The sequence below is a fragment of the Pongo abelii genome, chromosome 19 (genome assembly GCF_028885655.2).
Source record: "Pongo abelii isolate AG06213 chromosome 19, NHGRI_mPonAbe1-v2.0_pri, whole genome shotgun sequence".
NCBI classification, from domain to species: domain Eukaryota; kingdom Metazoa; phylum Chordata; class Mammalia; order Primates; family Hominidae; genus Pongo; species Pongo abelii.
In genome coordinates, this window is record NC_072004.2 from 80,367,383 (window position 1) to 80,385,346 (window position 17,964).

A 17,964-nucleotide genomic window follows, 5' to 3' on the forward strand; every position below is an offset into this window, starting at 1 on the left:
GTGATAAAGCCAGAAACCTGAGTCACTCTTAATATATGCCTTTCTTCCCTACCCCACATCCAATCTAGCAGATCCCAATGATTTTCCCTACAAAGTATATCCTGAATCCATTTTCTTCTCTTATCTCTACAGCCACCACCTGACAACAAGCTGCTTGCTCTGCAATAGTCTCCAAATTCTGGAACTGGTTAGGACGAAGAACAGTATCTGGTGCAAAGGCTCTCCCTCACTCCCCTCTAACTTCCACACAGCAGCCTGAGTGATCTTGCTTAAAATCCTTTGGTGGCTTCCCAAGGCAGTCGGAGAAACCCCAAACTTCTCAACATGGACTACAAGGCCTGGCAGTCACAGGCTGCTGCCTGCCTCTTCCACCTCAGTTCTCCCTCACTCACTCCTCTATCCTGGCCTGGATCACGTTTTCTGACCAGCAGTAAGTTTTTTTCCAACTTTGCACATGGTGCTCATTCTGCCTAGAGCATTCTTCCCCCTCCTTTCCTGGAGGACTTTCTCATCCATGGGATCTGAACCTAAATGTTGCCTCCTCAGACCATCCTCTTGGTCTTTCATTGTTTCTCTTCCTTCAGAGCATTTACCACATGCGTAATTACATATTTGTTTGCATATTTCATGTAGGTTACTCTGACTAGCATCTCACATCAACGCAGAGATTACTTTCATTTGGTTCACTAGCAAACACCTAGCCCACAAAAAGGTAATTGACTCATTAATAGAGGTTCAGTAACACGTGACTGCATGGCTGCTGAAAGCTACCAGTGAACTGTTACCAGACCTGTTTCAGAATAACACATTTCCTGTAATCTACTACCTAGGGCTTTCCTGTCTTCTCATCACTTTTTACATTCGCTAGTTACTTTTTATATAGAATAAAATATAATTACATATACAAATATCACATGAACATATTCTTACCAGGAAAAGTATTTCTATAGAATGAAGCTTAATAAAATACTTTTTCAAAAAAAAGATACAGTAAGGCCAACTGTGCAAAATACTGTATAACAAGGGAACCTTGGTTCTCTTACTTAACTATTAAACTGTAACACCAACTTTAAAATTGGTTGCAACATTTAATCATAACATACCATAATTGGAAAAGTCAAGAAAAAATGGAAGCAAGTATAATTCTCCTTGTTCTAGTCTAGAGTTGAAATGTATATTATCTTTATGGCAACAGTTTAAAGTCCCTACCATGTTTGAAGCTGTGGCAAATAGTTTAACAGTAAATGTGGCAAGCTGGTAACAGTTAAAAATAGCAAATCATTTGTATTACAATATTTTTAACTGAATTGGATAAATCACATTTTCTTTTTAAAATTTGCAATTAGGATAAATGATATTTGCAACTTTGTGAACATACAGTATTATTTAGGTTTTTTTTTTTTTTTTGAGACAGAGTCTCGCTCTGTCACCAGGCTGGAGTGCCGTGGCATGACCTCATTTCACTGCAACCTCCAACTCCCTGGTTCAAGCCTCAGCCTCCCAAGTAGCTGGGATTACAGGTGCCCGCCACCACGCCCAGCTAATTTTTGTATTTTTAGTAGAGACGGGTTTCACCATGTTCGCCAGGATGGTCTCGCTCTCCTGACCTTGTGATCTGCCCGCCTTGTGCTGGGATTACAGGCATGAGCCACCCTGCCCAGCCAATAATTTAGGTTTTTAAAAACCTGTTAAAAATTTAGAAACCATCTTATAGTTGAATAGCAACTTTATCTGTCTAAAGTATACTCCTGTACATTCTCTCATGTGTTAGGCTTACTGTAGCAGAGTTGGCCAGGCAATAACTTGTGAGCAACTCTCTAGCAACATGGAAATTCTGGGGCAGCTGCTCATTGCTAGTAGCTTCCATAAATGTTGCTTTTATTTAATATCAATGAAAAGATACAACCACATTTCACACCATGATGCTTAAATAAAAATCACATGATGATATATCTAATTTTCTATATAACTTCTGAGCCAATTCATCCTATTTAGCAGAAAAACAATTTTTTAAAAAGAGACTAAGAAAACAGTAACCAAGATGTAGAAAAGGAAAGTGAAAGTCTCTCACCCCAATTCATTATTCCAGCTCTTTTTCTTTAACCTTTCCAGAAGAGTTTAAAGAGAAAAGAAATGGCCTATTTACAAGCTAAATATAGCTGCCTTGGCTCAAATAACCCAATGACATTGTTTTATGTTTTTTGGGGAGAGGGAGGTGGTATAGAAGAGTTTTGTTTTTAAATGCTAAAATCAATACTTCTTTCTTTGAGGGGAGCAAATTTGAAATTTGCTAATTTTGCTCCATGAGAAAAAGTATATTCTCTAGACTAACTTTTTAGTTGGTTTTTATACAAAATAGTCAGAAGTTTTAAGATCTCACAAAAAACATGGAATCTAAAAAAAAAAAAAAAAATGTTTTGTGAACATATGAATTTTTTTACCTTGGAAATGAAGCTCTAACACCCTCTTTAACTAAGTACTCTCAACGCCTCTGCCAAGTCACAGGGCAGAGAAATGACAGAAAGGGAAGGAGTATGTCTGTGTGTGCATGTGGAAGGGGTGTGGGGAGCACCTCAGAGACAAAGGTGAAGGAAGAGGGGATGAAAGCAGCATATTCAGTGGGAGTGGTGAGCACTCTGCACCTGAGCCAGAGGTTATCTCCCCATGCCTCCAGCAGGAAGATAAATGACTTGTCTCACTCTGGTACATCTGAGGCATTTCAGGAACACATTCTCCAAACAATCAAATAATTTTGGCTACAAATCTCATCGTGATGAGAAGGATCAATACTGGTTAGTTTCACCAACCATCTATATAACACTCTATTATTTTCAAATGACATTTGATTCTTTAGAGTTGTATGTTTTTCCATTTACAAAGACACACAAGGACTAGCCATAAAAATACAGACCCATTGTTTGTAAAATGTTTTCACTTGTTTAAAAAGGTACTGTGAAAAAATGAACCAGCCAGCCGCAGTGGCTCACGCCTGTAATCCCCGCACTTAGGGAGGCCAAGGCGGGTGGGTCACCTGAGGTCAGGAGTTCAAGCCCAGCCTGACCAAAATGGAGAAACCTTGTCTCTACTAAAAATACAAAATTAGCCAGGCATAGTGGCGCATGCATGTAATCCCAGCTACTTGGGAGCCTGAGGCAGGAGAATTGCTTGAACCTGGGAGGCAGAGGTTGCCGTGAGCTGAGATCATGCCATTGTACTCCAGCCTGGGTAACAAGAGCGAAACTCTGTCTCAAAAAAAAAAAAAAAAGAAGAACCACATCATAAGTTTTTGATCTGAAAATCAAGCAAAGCGGTATCACTAGGTAACAAGAACTAATGTAACAAGGTGGCTGGGCATGGTGGCTCAAGTCTATAATCCCAACACTTTGGGAGGCTGAGGTGGGCAGATCAATTGAGGTCAGGAGTTCCAGACCAGCATGGCCAACATGGTGAAACCCCATCTCTACCAAAAATACAAAAATTAGCCGGGCATGGTGGTGTGGGCCTGTAGTCCCAGCTACTTGGGAGGCCAAGGCAGGAGAATCACTTGAACCCGGGAGAGGGAGGCTACAGTGAGCCAAGAGTGCGCCACCGCATTCCAGCCTGGGCAACAGAGCGAGACTCCATCTCAAAAAAAAAGAACTAATGTAACAAGGAAAACCTCAAATCTCTCTTCAACATGTGGTCCTAGAGACAACATACAGTCTGATAAGAAAACACAAGTAATATATTCTACATTATTCAGAATTTTTTATGTTGGTAATCAGGTTTAGAGAGTAAATCAAAGTTTATAGTGCTTTATTTTTCTACACAGCTACTTAGGTGCATAAAGCCCATTAGGAATACTAATAACTAATATTAATAATATGGTTAATACAAGTTCGGGTACTGTGGGGCTTTACATGGGTTATCTCATGTCCTCGTCACAATAATAATAGTAGGTCCCTAATAATAGATCATCCTCATTTTACAGTTGCAGAATTAGAAATTCAGAGGCTGAAGGACTTGCCTGAGCTCACACAGCGAGTGGCAGCCGGAAGAGGAACTCTGGCTGCTGCCTTACTCCACTTTATCCCACAGCATGGCACAAAACCAAATCCAATCTTAAGGCCATCACATGAAACCAAATGTAAAAATGTTTTGCAATATATAAAATCATTAAGTTTGAACATGTTTATTAATTTTTTTTTTTTTTAGACAAGGTCTTGCTCTGTCTCTCAGGCTGGAGTGCAGTGGTGCAATCTCAGGTCACTGCAACTCTGCCTCCCAGGCTCAAGCAGTCCTCTTGTTTCAGACCCCCAAGTAGCTGGGACCACAGGTGTGCACCACCATGCTAGACTAATTTTTGTGTATTTTGTAGAGGCAGGGTTTTAGCATGTTGCCCAGGCTGGTCTCAAACTCCTGGACTCAAGCAATCTGCTCACCTCAGCCTTCCAAAGTGCTGAGATTACAGGTGTGAGCCACTGCACTTGGACTGAATGTGGTTTATTTTAATTTGTATGGAAGATAAAAGCTTTTAAAAAGTCACAGCACAACCAAGCACACAGATTTTACTATTTAGATTAAAAAACAAAAATATCTGTAGGCCAGGATTGATAAAAAATGAAAACAAGAACAAAACAAACAAACAAAAATCAACAAAGAGTTCCACTAAAGTATTCTGGATCTACTGCAGAGTAGATGGTGATGAAAAAGTTTACCCACTGCATGGATTTAAAAATCCTTTCGAGGCTGGGCACAGTGGCTCACACCTGAAATCCCAGCACTGTAGGAGGCCAAGATGGGAGAATCATTTGAGGCCAGGAGTTCAAGGCCACCCTGGTCAACACAGTGAGACCTCATTTCAGAAAATAACAAAAAAACTAGCCGGGTGTGGTAGTATGAGCCAGTAATCTCAGCTACTTGGGAGACTGAGGTGGGAAGATTGCTTGAGCTGGGGAGGTCAAGGCTACATACAGTAAGCCATGACTGTGCCACTGCACACCGGCCTGGGGAACAGAGCAAGACCCTGTCTCAAAAAGTAAAAAAAAGAAAAAATACTTTCAGTTCATTTTGCCAAAGGAAGAGTGATTACATTTGGAAGATTAAGATAAATAGCTACCATCAATGCAACAGATCGGTACTTTGGCCAAGTGCACTGAAGTTCAGTTCTCAAAACAAAACTATTTTCTTGATCCATATCAGCTCATTCTAATACTGCTCTACTAATGTGGCTATAACAAGTTCTTTTGAATAAAAGGCATCTTGTAAACAAGACAGGTTCACAATATAGACAAAGGTGAATAGTATATAGCTAGGGAAAAACGAAATACTTTCAAGCAGGGAAATAAAAATCACTTCTAATTTCCAGAAATACACACTTAAAAAAAAATTAGGTCACTTTTAACTGGAACAAAAATTTGTGACAAGCCAGGCACGGTGGTGGCTCACGCCTGTAGTCCCAGCACTTTGGGAGGCTGAGGTGGGAGAATTAATCGAACCCAGGAATTCAAGACCAGCCTGGGCAACCCAGCAAAACCCCATCTCTTAAAAAACAGGAAAAAAAAAAAAACAAACAAACAAAAGAAAAAACTTCGTGAGAAATTGCAATCTTGAGTGCTCAGAGGCAGTATGAAAACTGTGACATGATTACACGAGAAGCATTTCAAAGGAGTTCATAAAAAGTTAACAACAGGCCGCGCTCACGCCTGTAATCCCAACATTTTGGGAGGCTAAGGCAGACAGATCACTTGAGGTCAGGAGTTCAAGACCAGCCCGGCCAACATGGTGAAATCCTGTCTCCACTAAAAATACAAAAATTAGCCAGGCATGGTGGCCCATACCTGTAATCCCAGGTACTCGGGAGGCTGAGGCAGGAGAATTGCTTGAGCCTGGGAGGTGGAGGTTTCAGTGAACCAAGATCACGCCACTGCACTCCAGCGTGGGCAACAAAGTGACTCCATCTCAAAAAAAAAAGAAAAAGAAAAAAAAGTATTCTGGTGTCTCCTTCTCTAAAACAAAAGCAAATCTGACAAATTACATACAAGACAGGCAATAAAGATGGCACTGTCCTAGAATAATGTTGGCAATCTCTTTCAGCTAACTGGTTGCCATTAAACTTCTATTTTTCAGAATACATTAAAAACTGTGTTCAGCCAGGCACAGCGGCTCACACCTGTCATCCCAGCACTTTGGGAGGCTAAGACATGCAGATTACCTGCGGTCAGGAGTTTGAGACCAGCCTGGCCAACATGGTGAAACCCCATCTCTACTAAAAATACAAAAATTAGCTGGGTATGGTGGTGCATGCTTGTAGTCCCAATTACTTGGGAGGCTGGGTCAGGGCTTGAACCTGGGAAGTGGAAGATGCAATGAGCTGGGATCATGCCCTCCAGCCTGGGCAACAGATCAAGACTCTATCTCAAAACAAAAACAAAAACAAAAACAAAAAAAACCAAACCAAACTGTGTCCACTGATGAAACATCAGTTGAGAATCACTAGTAGTTAGTTTTCAAGGGGGTAAAGATTCAAACTGAACCTTTACCAAGCTGAATAGTGATTAGGATAAAATGTACCATTCAAAGTTAGTAAATTTACTATTAAACATTGCTTAAGATTACTTATATCGTTACTATAATAAAGAAAGAAGAAATGGTACAAGGATATTAGGAAAGTTCAGGATATAAAAATAACTATGTGACTATCAGTGTAACACCAAACATTCTTAAATAAAACCCTACATGCACTTAAAATAATGTGCTAAAACTTAACAGGGGAGTGTTTATTATTTGTATGTATGGGTGGTGGTCAGAAGTTGGGAATGAAAGACAAGAAGAATGCTCCACAGATGCCATGTTTGAGTGCTAGTAAAATGGTTTGGTGGCCAGAGCTTGGACTAGGAGTCAGCAGATTGGGACTGCGGTGTCTATTCTATTATTATTTACTAGGCCTGTGAACTGAAGCATCTCAAGGAATCTTTCTGAGTCTCCATTTTTTAATCTGTGAAATGCAGATAACAGTATATCTTGTTTTGCTTTTTTGGGGACCTGACACTTCAGGATTCTTTCTCCTTTTTAAATATAGCACTATATGATCATGAATGTGATAGGGATTTGAAAAGTGCCAAGCAAATGTTGTTATAAAACATAAGGTATTAAATAATTATTATAATTAAACAATTATTATAACTATCAGTACTATGAATTAATTTTATTTTTATTTATTTTTGAGACAGGATCTCACTCTGTTGGCCAGGCTGGAGTGCAATGGTGCTATCATAGCTCACTGCAACCTCAAACTCCTGGGCTCAAGCGATCTCCTTCTCTCAGCCTCCCAAGTAGGTGGGACTACAGGCACGTGCCACTGCGCTTGGCTAATTTTTAAAATTATTTGTAGAGATAGGATCTTGCTATGTTGGCCAGGCCGTTCTGGAATTCTTGGCCTCAAGCATTCCTCAGCCTGAATTAATTTTCTGAAGAAAGAAACTGGCACCTGTTTTGGGCTAATAGGACTGGATACCCCAACTTGGTTGGCTGCGCATATCTGTGAAAGATGAGCAGGGAACATTCAATCCAAGGAGTCCTTTGGCTATTATGCTTTTCTTTAAAGTAAGCTCACAAACCTTTTTCCTGGGTTAGGTCCACACTCTAGGTAAAGAGTTCTGAAACTAAAGTCTACTTTTCATAACAAAACTATTTACTTGTTCCATCTCTTAGTTGTTTAACAAACATTTTCAGAGAATCATAAATTATTGTGCCCCTAGCTTTGTTTAGCAATAAAAGGTAATACAGAAAGCAGCACAGTATTTTCCAATTCCACTTTAGCACCAAGAACCCAGACATCCTACAGCCAGTCAAGTTTTCACCCAAAAAAATGCAAACATGAACATTTCAACATAATAGAATATATTAAGTGATACCACCTACGTGTGCATGCACACACACCTCACAAAGCTGTATTAAAACTATAAGTGTAAACTTAAAGGAACTGAAGGAAATTTAAAAAAAGAAATTAATTAAAAAGAAAAAAAAACCTCGTTTTTAACGTAAATAAACATAAAGCTCTGGGTTTACAAGATTTGGATAAAATGTAACCACTCTGACATCTGATCAATTTCATCAAAAGGAAATTAAACTCAACTTTAAAATCTCTACTATCTCTGGCTGGGTGAGGTGGCTCACTACTGTAATCCCAGCACTTTAGGAGGCTGAAGCAGGAGGATCACTTGAGCCCAGGAGTCCCAAGGTTACAGTGAACTATGATCACACCACTGCACTCCAGCCTGTGTAACAGAGTGAGACTCTGTTTCTAAAAAATATTAATTAAGATAAAAACCTCTACTATCTCTAATGTTATATATAATCTTTATTTTATATGGGATGAAATATTTAACACTAATCCTAGAATCAAAAGATACCCAATAGGTTTTTAGCAACTCAAAGTCCTTGCTTGACTATACTTATAGAGAAAATGGACCAATCATCCAAAAGAAACATAGTATTTCACAACTGAAAGTAGCAATTCTTTACTATTTAAAGCAAATCCAAATTAGCATTAATTAATAAATAAATGACCCTGATTCTTTTTTTTTTTTTTTTTTAAGAGGGAGGGGGCTGTCTTCACTATGTTACTCACATTGGACTTGAACTCTTGAGCTCAAGCAATCCTCCTGTCTCCCCAGAAGCTGGGACTACAGGAGCTTCAAATGACTCTTGATTGTATTATATTTCAAATACATGCTGCAGTGCAAATAAATTTAAAAAAAAAAGTAGCTGAAACTGAAGTTTCTAGAATACTTAGTTGGACCTCCCCTTTTTACAGGCCAATCATGGAGCTAAATGGTTACTTTGTTACACAGATTGAGGGAGTAAATCTCTGTGTTAATGAATACACTATCTTATCGGCTTCAAGAGGAATAACCTCAAGCATAAAAAGAAAAGAATTAAGTCTAACTGAAGGTACCATGATTAGCAAAAACAGTTTGGTTTCAGGAATTGCAAAGACAGACTGGCCATTACAGGAAGTTGTATTAATGCTGACAATGTTAAATTGTTTACAGAAAGTAGGAAGCTGTGGGATGTTCCTCCCACTGTCACACACACTGTCCTGTCCTACGTAACCAGTGTTGCTTATATTTCTCAATAAGTGAATATAAATTAAACAAAAAAAAAGTTGGAAATGACTCCTAGCCATTTTGTCAGTTTTCATCCATATCTCCAATTGTATCATCCAGCCAACCCCTGACTCTCATCTCTTTATTCATCTGAGTTACCAAATTATCTAGCTATTGTCACATAAGAAGGTTTTCTAAAGACAGGGTAACTCAAAAGTGCAGTGGCAGGCTATGCTGAATGTACAGCCAGAGTAGAGTATTTCAAATATTTAATTCAGTACTAAAACAGGCCACTTCTTACAATACATTATCCTCAATGTGCTAATTTATAATAACTAGAAAGGTACCTTAAGTTATAAAGAATGTGAATCTTATATTTTTCTTTTCCACAGTAAGCTATTTAGCTGACCCATAATGGAACTAACCAAAAAAGGAAATGTTTGCCTTTGGGAACTTAGAAAGAAAAACATTCATGTTTACACCCAAAGTTATTACTAACAAATGAGTAGTCTGCTAAAAACCTAAGCTGTGTTATCAACACCCTATCCCTTGTCCTGAAAATTGATTATAGGGCAGTTGTTCATCTTAGGCAAAATGTTAAGTCATGTAGAGCCTTAAAACCTGTCAGTTTTTAATTTGCATTAATAAGTTTAATAATCAAATCATTAGTTGAAACGAAAAGGTTAATTTTAATTAGTTACTTTATCTGCTAACCTCTCCTATTTCTTCTGATGTTTACCTTTCCTATCCAAAATTCAAAGACATGTTGCTAAACATAACAAAAACACATTCAATCCCCCCCAAATAAAAATTATAATTACACTAGAACTTTCCACTTCCTAGAAAATTAGGAAACTATTATAGAAATAATCCATATTTCCCAGAAGGAACTTAATGTAGAATTAAATTATATTATATATTTTTTAATTTTTATTTTTTTGAGACAGGGTCTCACTCTGACGTTCAAGCTGGAGTGCAGTGGCATGATCTCCACTCACTGCAACCTCCACCTCCTGAGTTCAAGCGATTCTTGTGCCTCAGTCTCCTGAGTAGCTAGCACTACAGGTACATACCACCCTGCCTGGCTAATTTTTGTTTTTGTTTTTGGTTTTTGTTTTTGGTAGAGATGGGGTTTCACCATGTCAGCCAGGCTGGTTTCCAACTCCTGACCTCAAGTGATCTGCCTGCCTCAGCCTCCCAAAGAGCCGGGATTGCAGATATTTTATTTTTTTAGAAGATCTTTGTAATTAAGAATGTCTGAAAAACGAGGAAATAAGTGTCAGGCACTATGCTAGTGGGAGAGAAAAAGACAAACTAGGGATACCAAAGGACTTCTACATGACTGATAGCCACACATGAAAGCTGTGACTCTAACACACATAATGGGTACTGTGAAGAGTGAGAGAAGTAAGCATGCTAGGGAAAGCAAAGGACACAGAGATCTCCATTCTAGCCAAGAAGACTGGAGATGCTTCAAATAAAGAGACATAGCCCCTAAGGCACTATTCCTGGGGAAAGGGAGGGGGCACGGAGCAAATTCATCCAAATCACCTATGGCTATTTGCTAAAAACACAGATCACTGGGTCCCATCCCAGAATCCAGAATCAGATCCTCAGGTATGAAGTCTGAGCATCTACTTGTTTGTTTTAACAAGCATTCCAGTCCATGGGGTCCATGGGCCACATTTAGTGTGATTATCACTGCATTAAGTGAAGGGTAAGACCAAGTAACAGATAGGGTAAAGAATAATTCTGGCAGAGGGACTACGCATGACGAGAGCTATAAAAGCAAAAAATTGGGGTATGTGGGAATCAAGAGATTACAGAGTATGTCCAGTGGCGTAATGAAATATATTGCTGGAATCACAAGTAAGCTAGCTAGAGTCTTGACTCCCACAAAGAAGCTGAACTCTGTTCTGAAGACAATGGTGAGCCACCAAAGCTTTCTGAGCAAACCAATGCTGTGTTTGAACAAGACTGCCTTGGAGTCCAAGCAAGAGGTAGCAGGACACAAAATAGAGGAAAGGAGGCAATGAATGCAAGAGATGTTACAGAGGTAGAAAAATCAGAACTTGGGGAGCTGCTGCATGTAGATGAGTAGATGGAATTGATGATGACTTTGAGGAAAATTTTAAGTAAGCCAAGTGCCTTCTCAGTGCCTGACACTATGCCAAGCACCACAGCACATCCAAGAGTTTAAGAGTCATTAAGTCAACATAATAATGGAGCATCTATATGTGTCAGGTGCTATTAACAATGCTGAAGCCACGCACAGTGGCTCATGCCTGTAATCTCAACATTTTGGGAAGCCAAGGCAGGAGGACTGCTTGAGGTCAGGAGTCCAGGACCAGCACTGGCCACATAGCAAGACCCCGTCTCTACAAAAATTTTTTTTAAAATTAGCTGGGTGTGACGGCACACACCTGTAGTCCTAGCTACTTGGGAGACTGAAGCTGGAGAATCACTTGAGCCCAGGAGTTGAGTCTACAGTGAGCTATGATCACAACAGTGCACTCCAGCCTGGGCAACAGTGAGACCTCGTCTCTTAAAAAACAAAAAACAAAAAACCAAAAAACAATGCTGAGCGTAGACTCAGGAAAAAAGAGTCTCTGTCCTCCAGAAGTTTAAAATTAGGTCTTGCTCTGTTCCTCTTGTCTTGTCTCTACTTTTCATCATGGAAAAAAGTATTTCTGGAACTTATCTCTCCTCATCTTTGAGGACTTCTTTGCTCCTTAAGGATCAACTGGCTCAAGTCAACAAAAAGCAGGTCCTCATCCTGAGTGGTTTTACCTATTCGTTCTTAATCACAAAGATATACTTAGGGATGCTTTCTCAACAATGAGGACATGACAGTCCTGATGTGAGACAGTTAGACGTAAGCTTCCAAATTAAAAAACTGTCCATGAAACCCAACTTTAATTAAATGGACTTAGGGCAAATACGGAACTTCCCCACAGAGAACTTTCAGGTATGCAGTTCTTCATTTATTCATTTAATCCATATGCACTGTATGCTTATTACAGATGAATGTTTCTTCTCTGACCTGGAAGGATGAATAGAGCCTGAGAAAATTGAGTTGAAAGTGTGTGGTTTGTTGAGAAAATGAACTAAGAAGAAAGGAGAATAAGCAGCACTTAAAAACAGGAGGTAGATGGCCAGGCGCAGTGGCACATGCCTATAATCCCAGCACTTTGGGAGGGCGAGGCAAGCGCATCACCTGAGGTCAGGAGTTAGAGACCAGCTTGACCAACATGGAGAAACACTGTCTCTACTAAAAATACAAAATTAGCTAGGTGTGGTGGCGCATGCCTGTAATCTCAGCTACTCGGGAAGCTGAGGCAGGAGAATCGCCTGAACCCGGGAGGTGGAGGTGAGCCAAGATCGTGCCATTGCACTCCAGCCTGGGCAACAAGAGCAAAACTCTCTCTCAAAAAAACACCAAAAAACAAATAACAGGAGGTAGAGTGATAGGCGATGGAAAGGGGTATATGGAAGAACTCATGCAAGCAAGTCTACAAAAATAAAGTAATAAACATTGATCAAAGGACAAAACTAACCAGAAATCTGGGAATTGGATGGAGGTCATTTGTCAAGTTAAATTCATCATTTTCAACATGCAATACTGGCAGCTACTCAATTTTAACAATAATGTGAGACAGTCCCTGCCTTTCAGAAATAAACACATTACTTGAAAAGACAAGATACAAACATGATAGAAGAGAACAAGACGGTAAATAATCAAATGCTAGTTGAATGACAGACATAAAAGCCGTAATTCAAATACAGTCAAAATTAAGGTGTCAGTTTTATAAAAAGCTATCGTGAACACGTTCCTAGAACTTTTAAAAGGCAAGACTGCTTCTAAGTATAAATAATAACAGCAAGGACTGCTGGTTGTACATCACTTTGCAGCCACACCCATTAATGTGTATTAATGTTGGTGACATCATCAAACAACTTCCTAAGCAGCTTATTTATTTATTTATTTTTTTGGAGATGGAGTTCTGCTCTTGTTGCCCAGGCTGGAGTGCAGTGGCGCAAACTTGGCTTACTGCAACCTCTGCTTCCTGGGTTCAAGCGAGTCTCCTGCTTCAGCCTCCTGAGTAGCCAGGATTACAGGTGCCTGCCACCACACCTGGCTAATTTTTGTATTTTTAGAAGAGACGGTGTTTCACCATGTTGGCCAGGCTGGTCTCGAACTTCCGACATCAGGTGATCCACCCGCCTCAGACTCCCAAAGTGCTGGGATTACAGGCATGAGCCACCGTGCCCAGCCAGCAGTTTTACTTTTAACTGTCACTTCATTTTAATCATATTAGAGTAAAACACTTCAGATCTGAACTACCTCCAAATTACATACAGTCTAGATTTCTATCACTGCTGGAATCTTCCTGGTCTTTGGCAAATAAAACCCAATCACAGCATTCACAGTTAAATTACAAAACACTTGATTAAAAATCTGTTTCAACTGTATTCTATATTTTTAACCTGGATTGGATACTTTTATTCCAAACCTGTCTTCAATGCTGTGTAACAGCTACAAAGTATTTTATGGGTAGTCTTGTTTAAGAAAAAAGGGGAAAAATGCCTGGCGCAATGCCAGCAATTTGGGAGGTCAAAGTGGGCAGATCACCTGAGGTCAGGAGTTCGAGATCAGCCTGGCCAACACGGTGAAACTGCCTCTACTAAAAAGACAAAAATTTAGCCAGGTGTGGTGGCACACGCCTATAGACCCAGCTACACAGGAGGCTGACGCACGAGAGTTGCTTGAACCCTGGGGGCAGAGGTTGCAGTGGGCCAAGATCACACTACTGCACTCCAGCCTGGGCAACAGAGACTCCGTCTCAAAATAAACCCCCAAAAAACAAAAAAACAAATTTCTGAGGCTACAATTTTGGATAGATACATTATATTATGGAAGTCAGTGAAAAAAGTGTGCTAAAATCAGATACAGGTTGAGTATCCCTTATCCAAATGCCTGGGACCAGAAGTGTTTTGGATTTTGAATTTTTTCAGATTTTTGAAATATCTGCATATACAAGATATGCTGGGAATGGGACTCAAGTCTAAACTAGAAATTCATTTATGTTTCATATATACCTTAAGACATGTAGCCTAAAGGTAATTTTATACACTATTTTTACACGTAGTCATTACAGACCAGGACACATTAGGTCTGTGCCTTAGTCTTTCAGTCTGTTCCTCCATTTCAAATACTTTTAGATTTGGGAGCATCTCGAATTTTTGCATTAGGGATGTGCAACCTGTACTACTAAACATCATTAAAATAAAACCACACGTTTTAAAAGAGCAAATCTCTTACCAGTTGAAATTCTCGACGCCGGTCATAGGCATTCTGTATGCCGCTGTCTGCCCATAATGCTCTTATAGCAGGAAGATATTGTAAGAAAACCCTTGTTTCCACCATTCCTTGGGCTGCCATGGGGGCCCGGGTATCAAATGACATCATCTTATCTCCATGTTGCTGGTTTGAGTTTTCTCCCCAGGGAATATGAAGCTTCTCTCGAGCATCAACCAGCACCCTCATACCTTTGTTTAAAAAGAAGAAAAAAAATGTATGGAGAGGAATCATTACATATTATCATAAGTTTTTATTCCAGTATTATTTCCTTATACTTCTGAATTAACTTAGACAAACCTTCTTCAAAAATGAAGACCAACATCAAAAACAAATGTAACTTCTCAGAGGTTAAAAAAAATAACAGTTGCTCACTGTCTTAAAATTAGAGCCTTGAAAAGCAAATACTAATAGCACGATTCCCTTTCTGAAGGATTTTTAACATGTTCCAATTTATAAAATAACTTCTAGGGTAGAAGGTAGTCAAAAAAGAACCTAACTCAAGAAAGAAAAAGAACTTATGCTGCACAGACCAATGTCCAAGCTCAGAAGAAAACAGACACAACGAAGGTTTTATGAGCCTAAAAGATGTTCATTTATGAAACACTAAGAACCAACTACTATAGCTCCATGTTCTGTTTGTTCCTTCGGCACCCTAACCCAACATTGAGTCTTCTAGAACACACTGAAAATTTAAAAACTTCTTCCAGCCAAAGTTTCAATCCAGTTTAAGTCCCAGGATGGCCTTCAATTTCCCTAAAAGGGAGGAAGATAAACTGCAAAATAATACAAAATCGGACTCCAGCTCACAGAGGTTAGTTGAAACTCATTTTTCCTATCACTGATCTATTACTTTTATTACGTTTGATCAATCTGAACAGTCACTTGGCTATTAGGAAGTCATTTGTTTGAATAACTGAAAAACTGGAGTTTTTTTGTTTTCGTTTTTTTGTTTTTTTTAAAATAGAGACGAGGTCTGGCTATGTGGCCCAGCTGGTCTGGAACTCCTGGGCTCAAGCCATCCTCCCACTTTGGCCTCCCAAAGTGCTGGGATTGCAGGAGTAAGCCACCACGCCCAGCCTGAAAAACTGTTCTACTGTCAAATTTCATGTCAACTTGAAAAAACTAGATTCCTAATGACTTACATCATCTCATAATCAATGCTCAACATAGATCACACTTACAACTCAGTGTACATTAAGAACGAGGTGTTTACCAGGCTCACAATCAGTTAAAATGTTGATGCTATTCATTAACATAATTCCTTAAGTTCAGCTGCATCAGGTTACAAAGGTACCTTCAATTAAGGACTGTCAAGGCAGAGTCTGCAGCCTTGAAAGAGACCGTAATTAGTTTTGAGCTAAACATTACAGCAGGATAAATACAACTGTTCTTTACAGTTTAACTGCAGAGGTACTAGGGCTAGAGCTGGCTGTGGTCTAACGATTCTAATTCATTACTCCACAATGCCTGGCTCTTCAGGCAGTTTTCCTTTACCCAAACGCTGGAAGCTCGGGAGGCGGTTGGGGGGAGGTGGGGTGACATGCAGAAGTCCCTTATGTACTTCTTGAACAAAAATCCCACTTAAAAAGACCTGCAATCTGTAGCAAACTCCTAAACTGCTCCCCAGATAAAATAAAATCCACATGCACCTGAGTTACCAGGCGCTGCACCTAAATATTGCCAAAATGCCTTTTCTACAGAACATACTTGACACGCAGAAACATGAGTGTTAATTATCTTTCAAATGACAAAATAAAAACCATCTTTTCGATTTCTTTGAATGCCCAGAAATAAACAACTTGTTTATTTTTCACTTAAGAACAAAGTTTAATTTTAAAACTACTGTCAATAAAGAGCAGAGCCAATTATCTAACTCAACACTCATTCATTGTCTCCATCTGTACAGGATCCACATGACTTTTAGGCCAGTCTTCTTACTACTACATTTCATCTAAATAGAAGTAGTGGTACTCCCTTCCCGCCAGCCCCCAGTTACTTAGCGAAAAGGAGAGTGGAACATGTTGCACAGAAATTACACGTAAACATCCTACCTGACCGTGACACTGGGGCGAAAAAGCACAGATGCTACTTTTTCAGACTAACTGTATGGGTCCACTCTCTCCTGATTCCAGTACAGTCAACCTGACACTCTCTCAAGTTTCATATTCTCGTCCAAAAGGAGGCTGTCACCCTACGCCCTTGACAAGAAGTCTCGGGCAAAAAGTTCCCTTATTGCGACGGTTCCAGAACTCGCTTGCTTAGGAGACGGCCAAGGAAGCAGGCAGTTGGGAGCGCATGCGACCCCATGTGACTCGGGTCACCCAGCCAGCGTAGCGAGGTTCGGTCCACATCGCCCGAGCAGGGGATGGGGGTGAAGGGGCTAGGGCTGCTGTTGGTCTTCCTGCCTCATCCGCAGCGGGGAGGACAGGAGAGGTCTCCCCACACCCCGAGGCAGCACCCCGCTCGCCCCACTTCCCTCTCGCAGGGGGAGAGACCAGGACGCGGTGGGGGGTGGGGGAATGGCCGTGACGCCCACCGGGGAGACAAGGGGGAGAGCAGGGCTACCCCGAGCATCCTCTCGCCTGGGGGGCGAGGGCACCCCGGGCGGGCAGGGCCGGTTCCCGGGGCGCGCCCCCTTCCCGCCAGCCCGCCGGGCCCGTTCCTCCGCCAGCGACAGAGCGGACGAGGGCGGTGCCCGGCCCCGCGCCCGCCGCCGCCCCAGCCCCCCGGCCCTTAACCCCCGGCCCCCATTCCCGGCCCGGCACCTTTGATCACGTTGCTGTAAATGGTGGGGCGGAACTCCTCGCGCGCGCGCTGGTCGAAGTCCTGCCCGTGGATGATCCGCATCTGCTTCAGGAAGGTGGACTTGCCGCTCTCGCCCGCGCCCAGCAGCAGGATCTTCACCAGCCGCTTCACATAGGTCTTTTCCCGAGACAGGCATTTGTCGATCTCCTTGGACTTGCGCTGCTGCTCGGCCTCGCCACTCGTCAGCAGGCAGCCGGGGAAGCACACGGACAGCACGGACCGCGACGGCAGGAAGTCCGCCATCTTGCCGCCGCCGCCGCCGCTTCGGCGGGCCCCTCCGGCTCCCTCCACCTCCTCCTCCGGCGGCGGGCGGCTCCGGCACCGCGGCTCTAGGGCGGGGAGCGCGGCGGTGGCCCGAGCGCGCCCAGGGAGGGAGGGAACCAGCGAACTGACTCGCAGGGCGGGCCGGGCAGGGCGGGCCAGGGCAGCGGGGGAGGGAGGGAAGGAGGGCGGGCCCGGCCCGGGAGGGGCGGTGGCCCCGGAGCGTGCGCGCTCCCGCTGCCTCCCGGAGGCGCGCGCGCACGCCGCGACCGCTTCCCCGCCTCCCGCCCTGGGCGGCTAGTCACGAGCTCGATGTGTCGCTCGGGTGCCCGCGCCCGCAGCCGCGGCCGGGCGCGCGGGGAGGGCTGAGGAACTGCGGTCACGTGGGCCGGGGTGGGGAGCCCGACTTTCTGTTTCCCTTTCATGGCCTGAGCCCACTTGTGGGCA

General features: G+C 42.0%; 1 protein-coding gene across 1 annotated transcript in view; it reads right to left on the reverse strand.

Moving 5' to 3' along the window:
• Window positions 1-17,717, reverse strand: part of GNA13 (G protein subunit alpha 13) — a 47,536-nt gene extending 29,819 nt beyond the window's left edge. The window contains exons 1-2 of the mRNA XM_002827733.6: window positions 17,217-17,717; window positions 14,413-14,639 (exon numbers count right to left, since the gene is read on the reverse strand). Of these exons, the coding sequence (XP_002827779.1) occupies window positions 14,413-14,639; window positions 17,217-17,499 (510 nt within the window). The 5' untranslated portion in view covers window positions 17,500-17,717. The remainder of the gene's footprint in view (window positions 1-14,412; window positions 14,640-17,216) is intronic.
• Window positions 17,718-17,964: the final 247 nt, after the last annotated feature.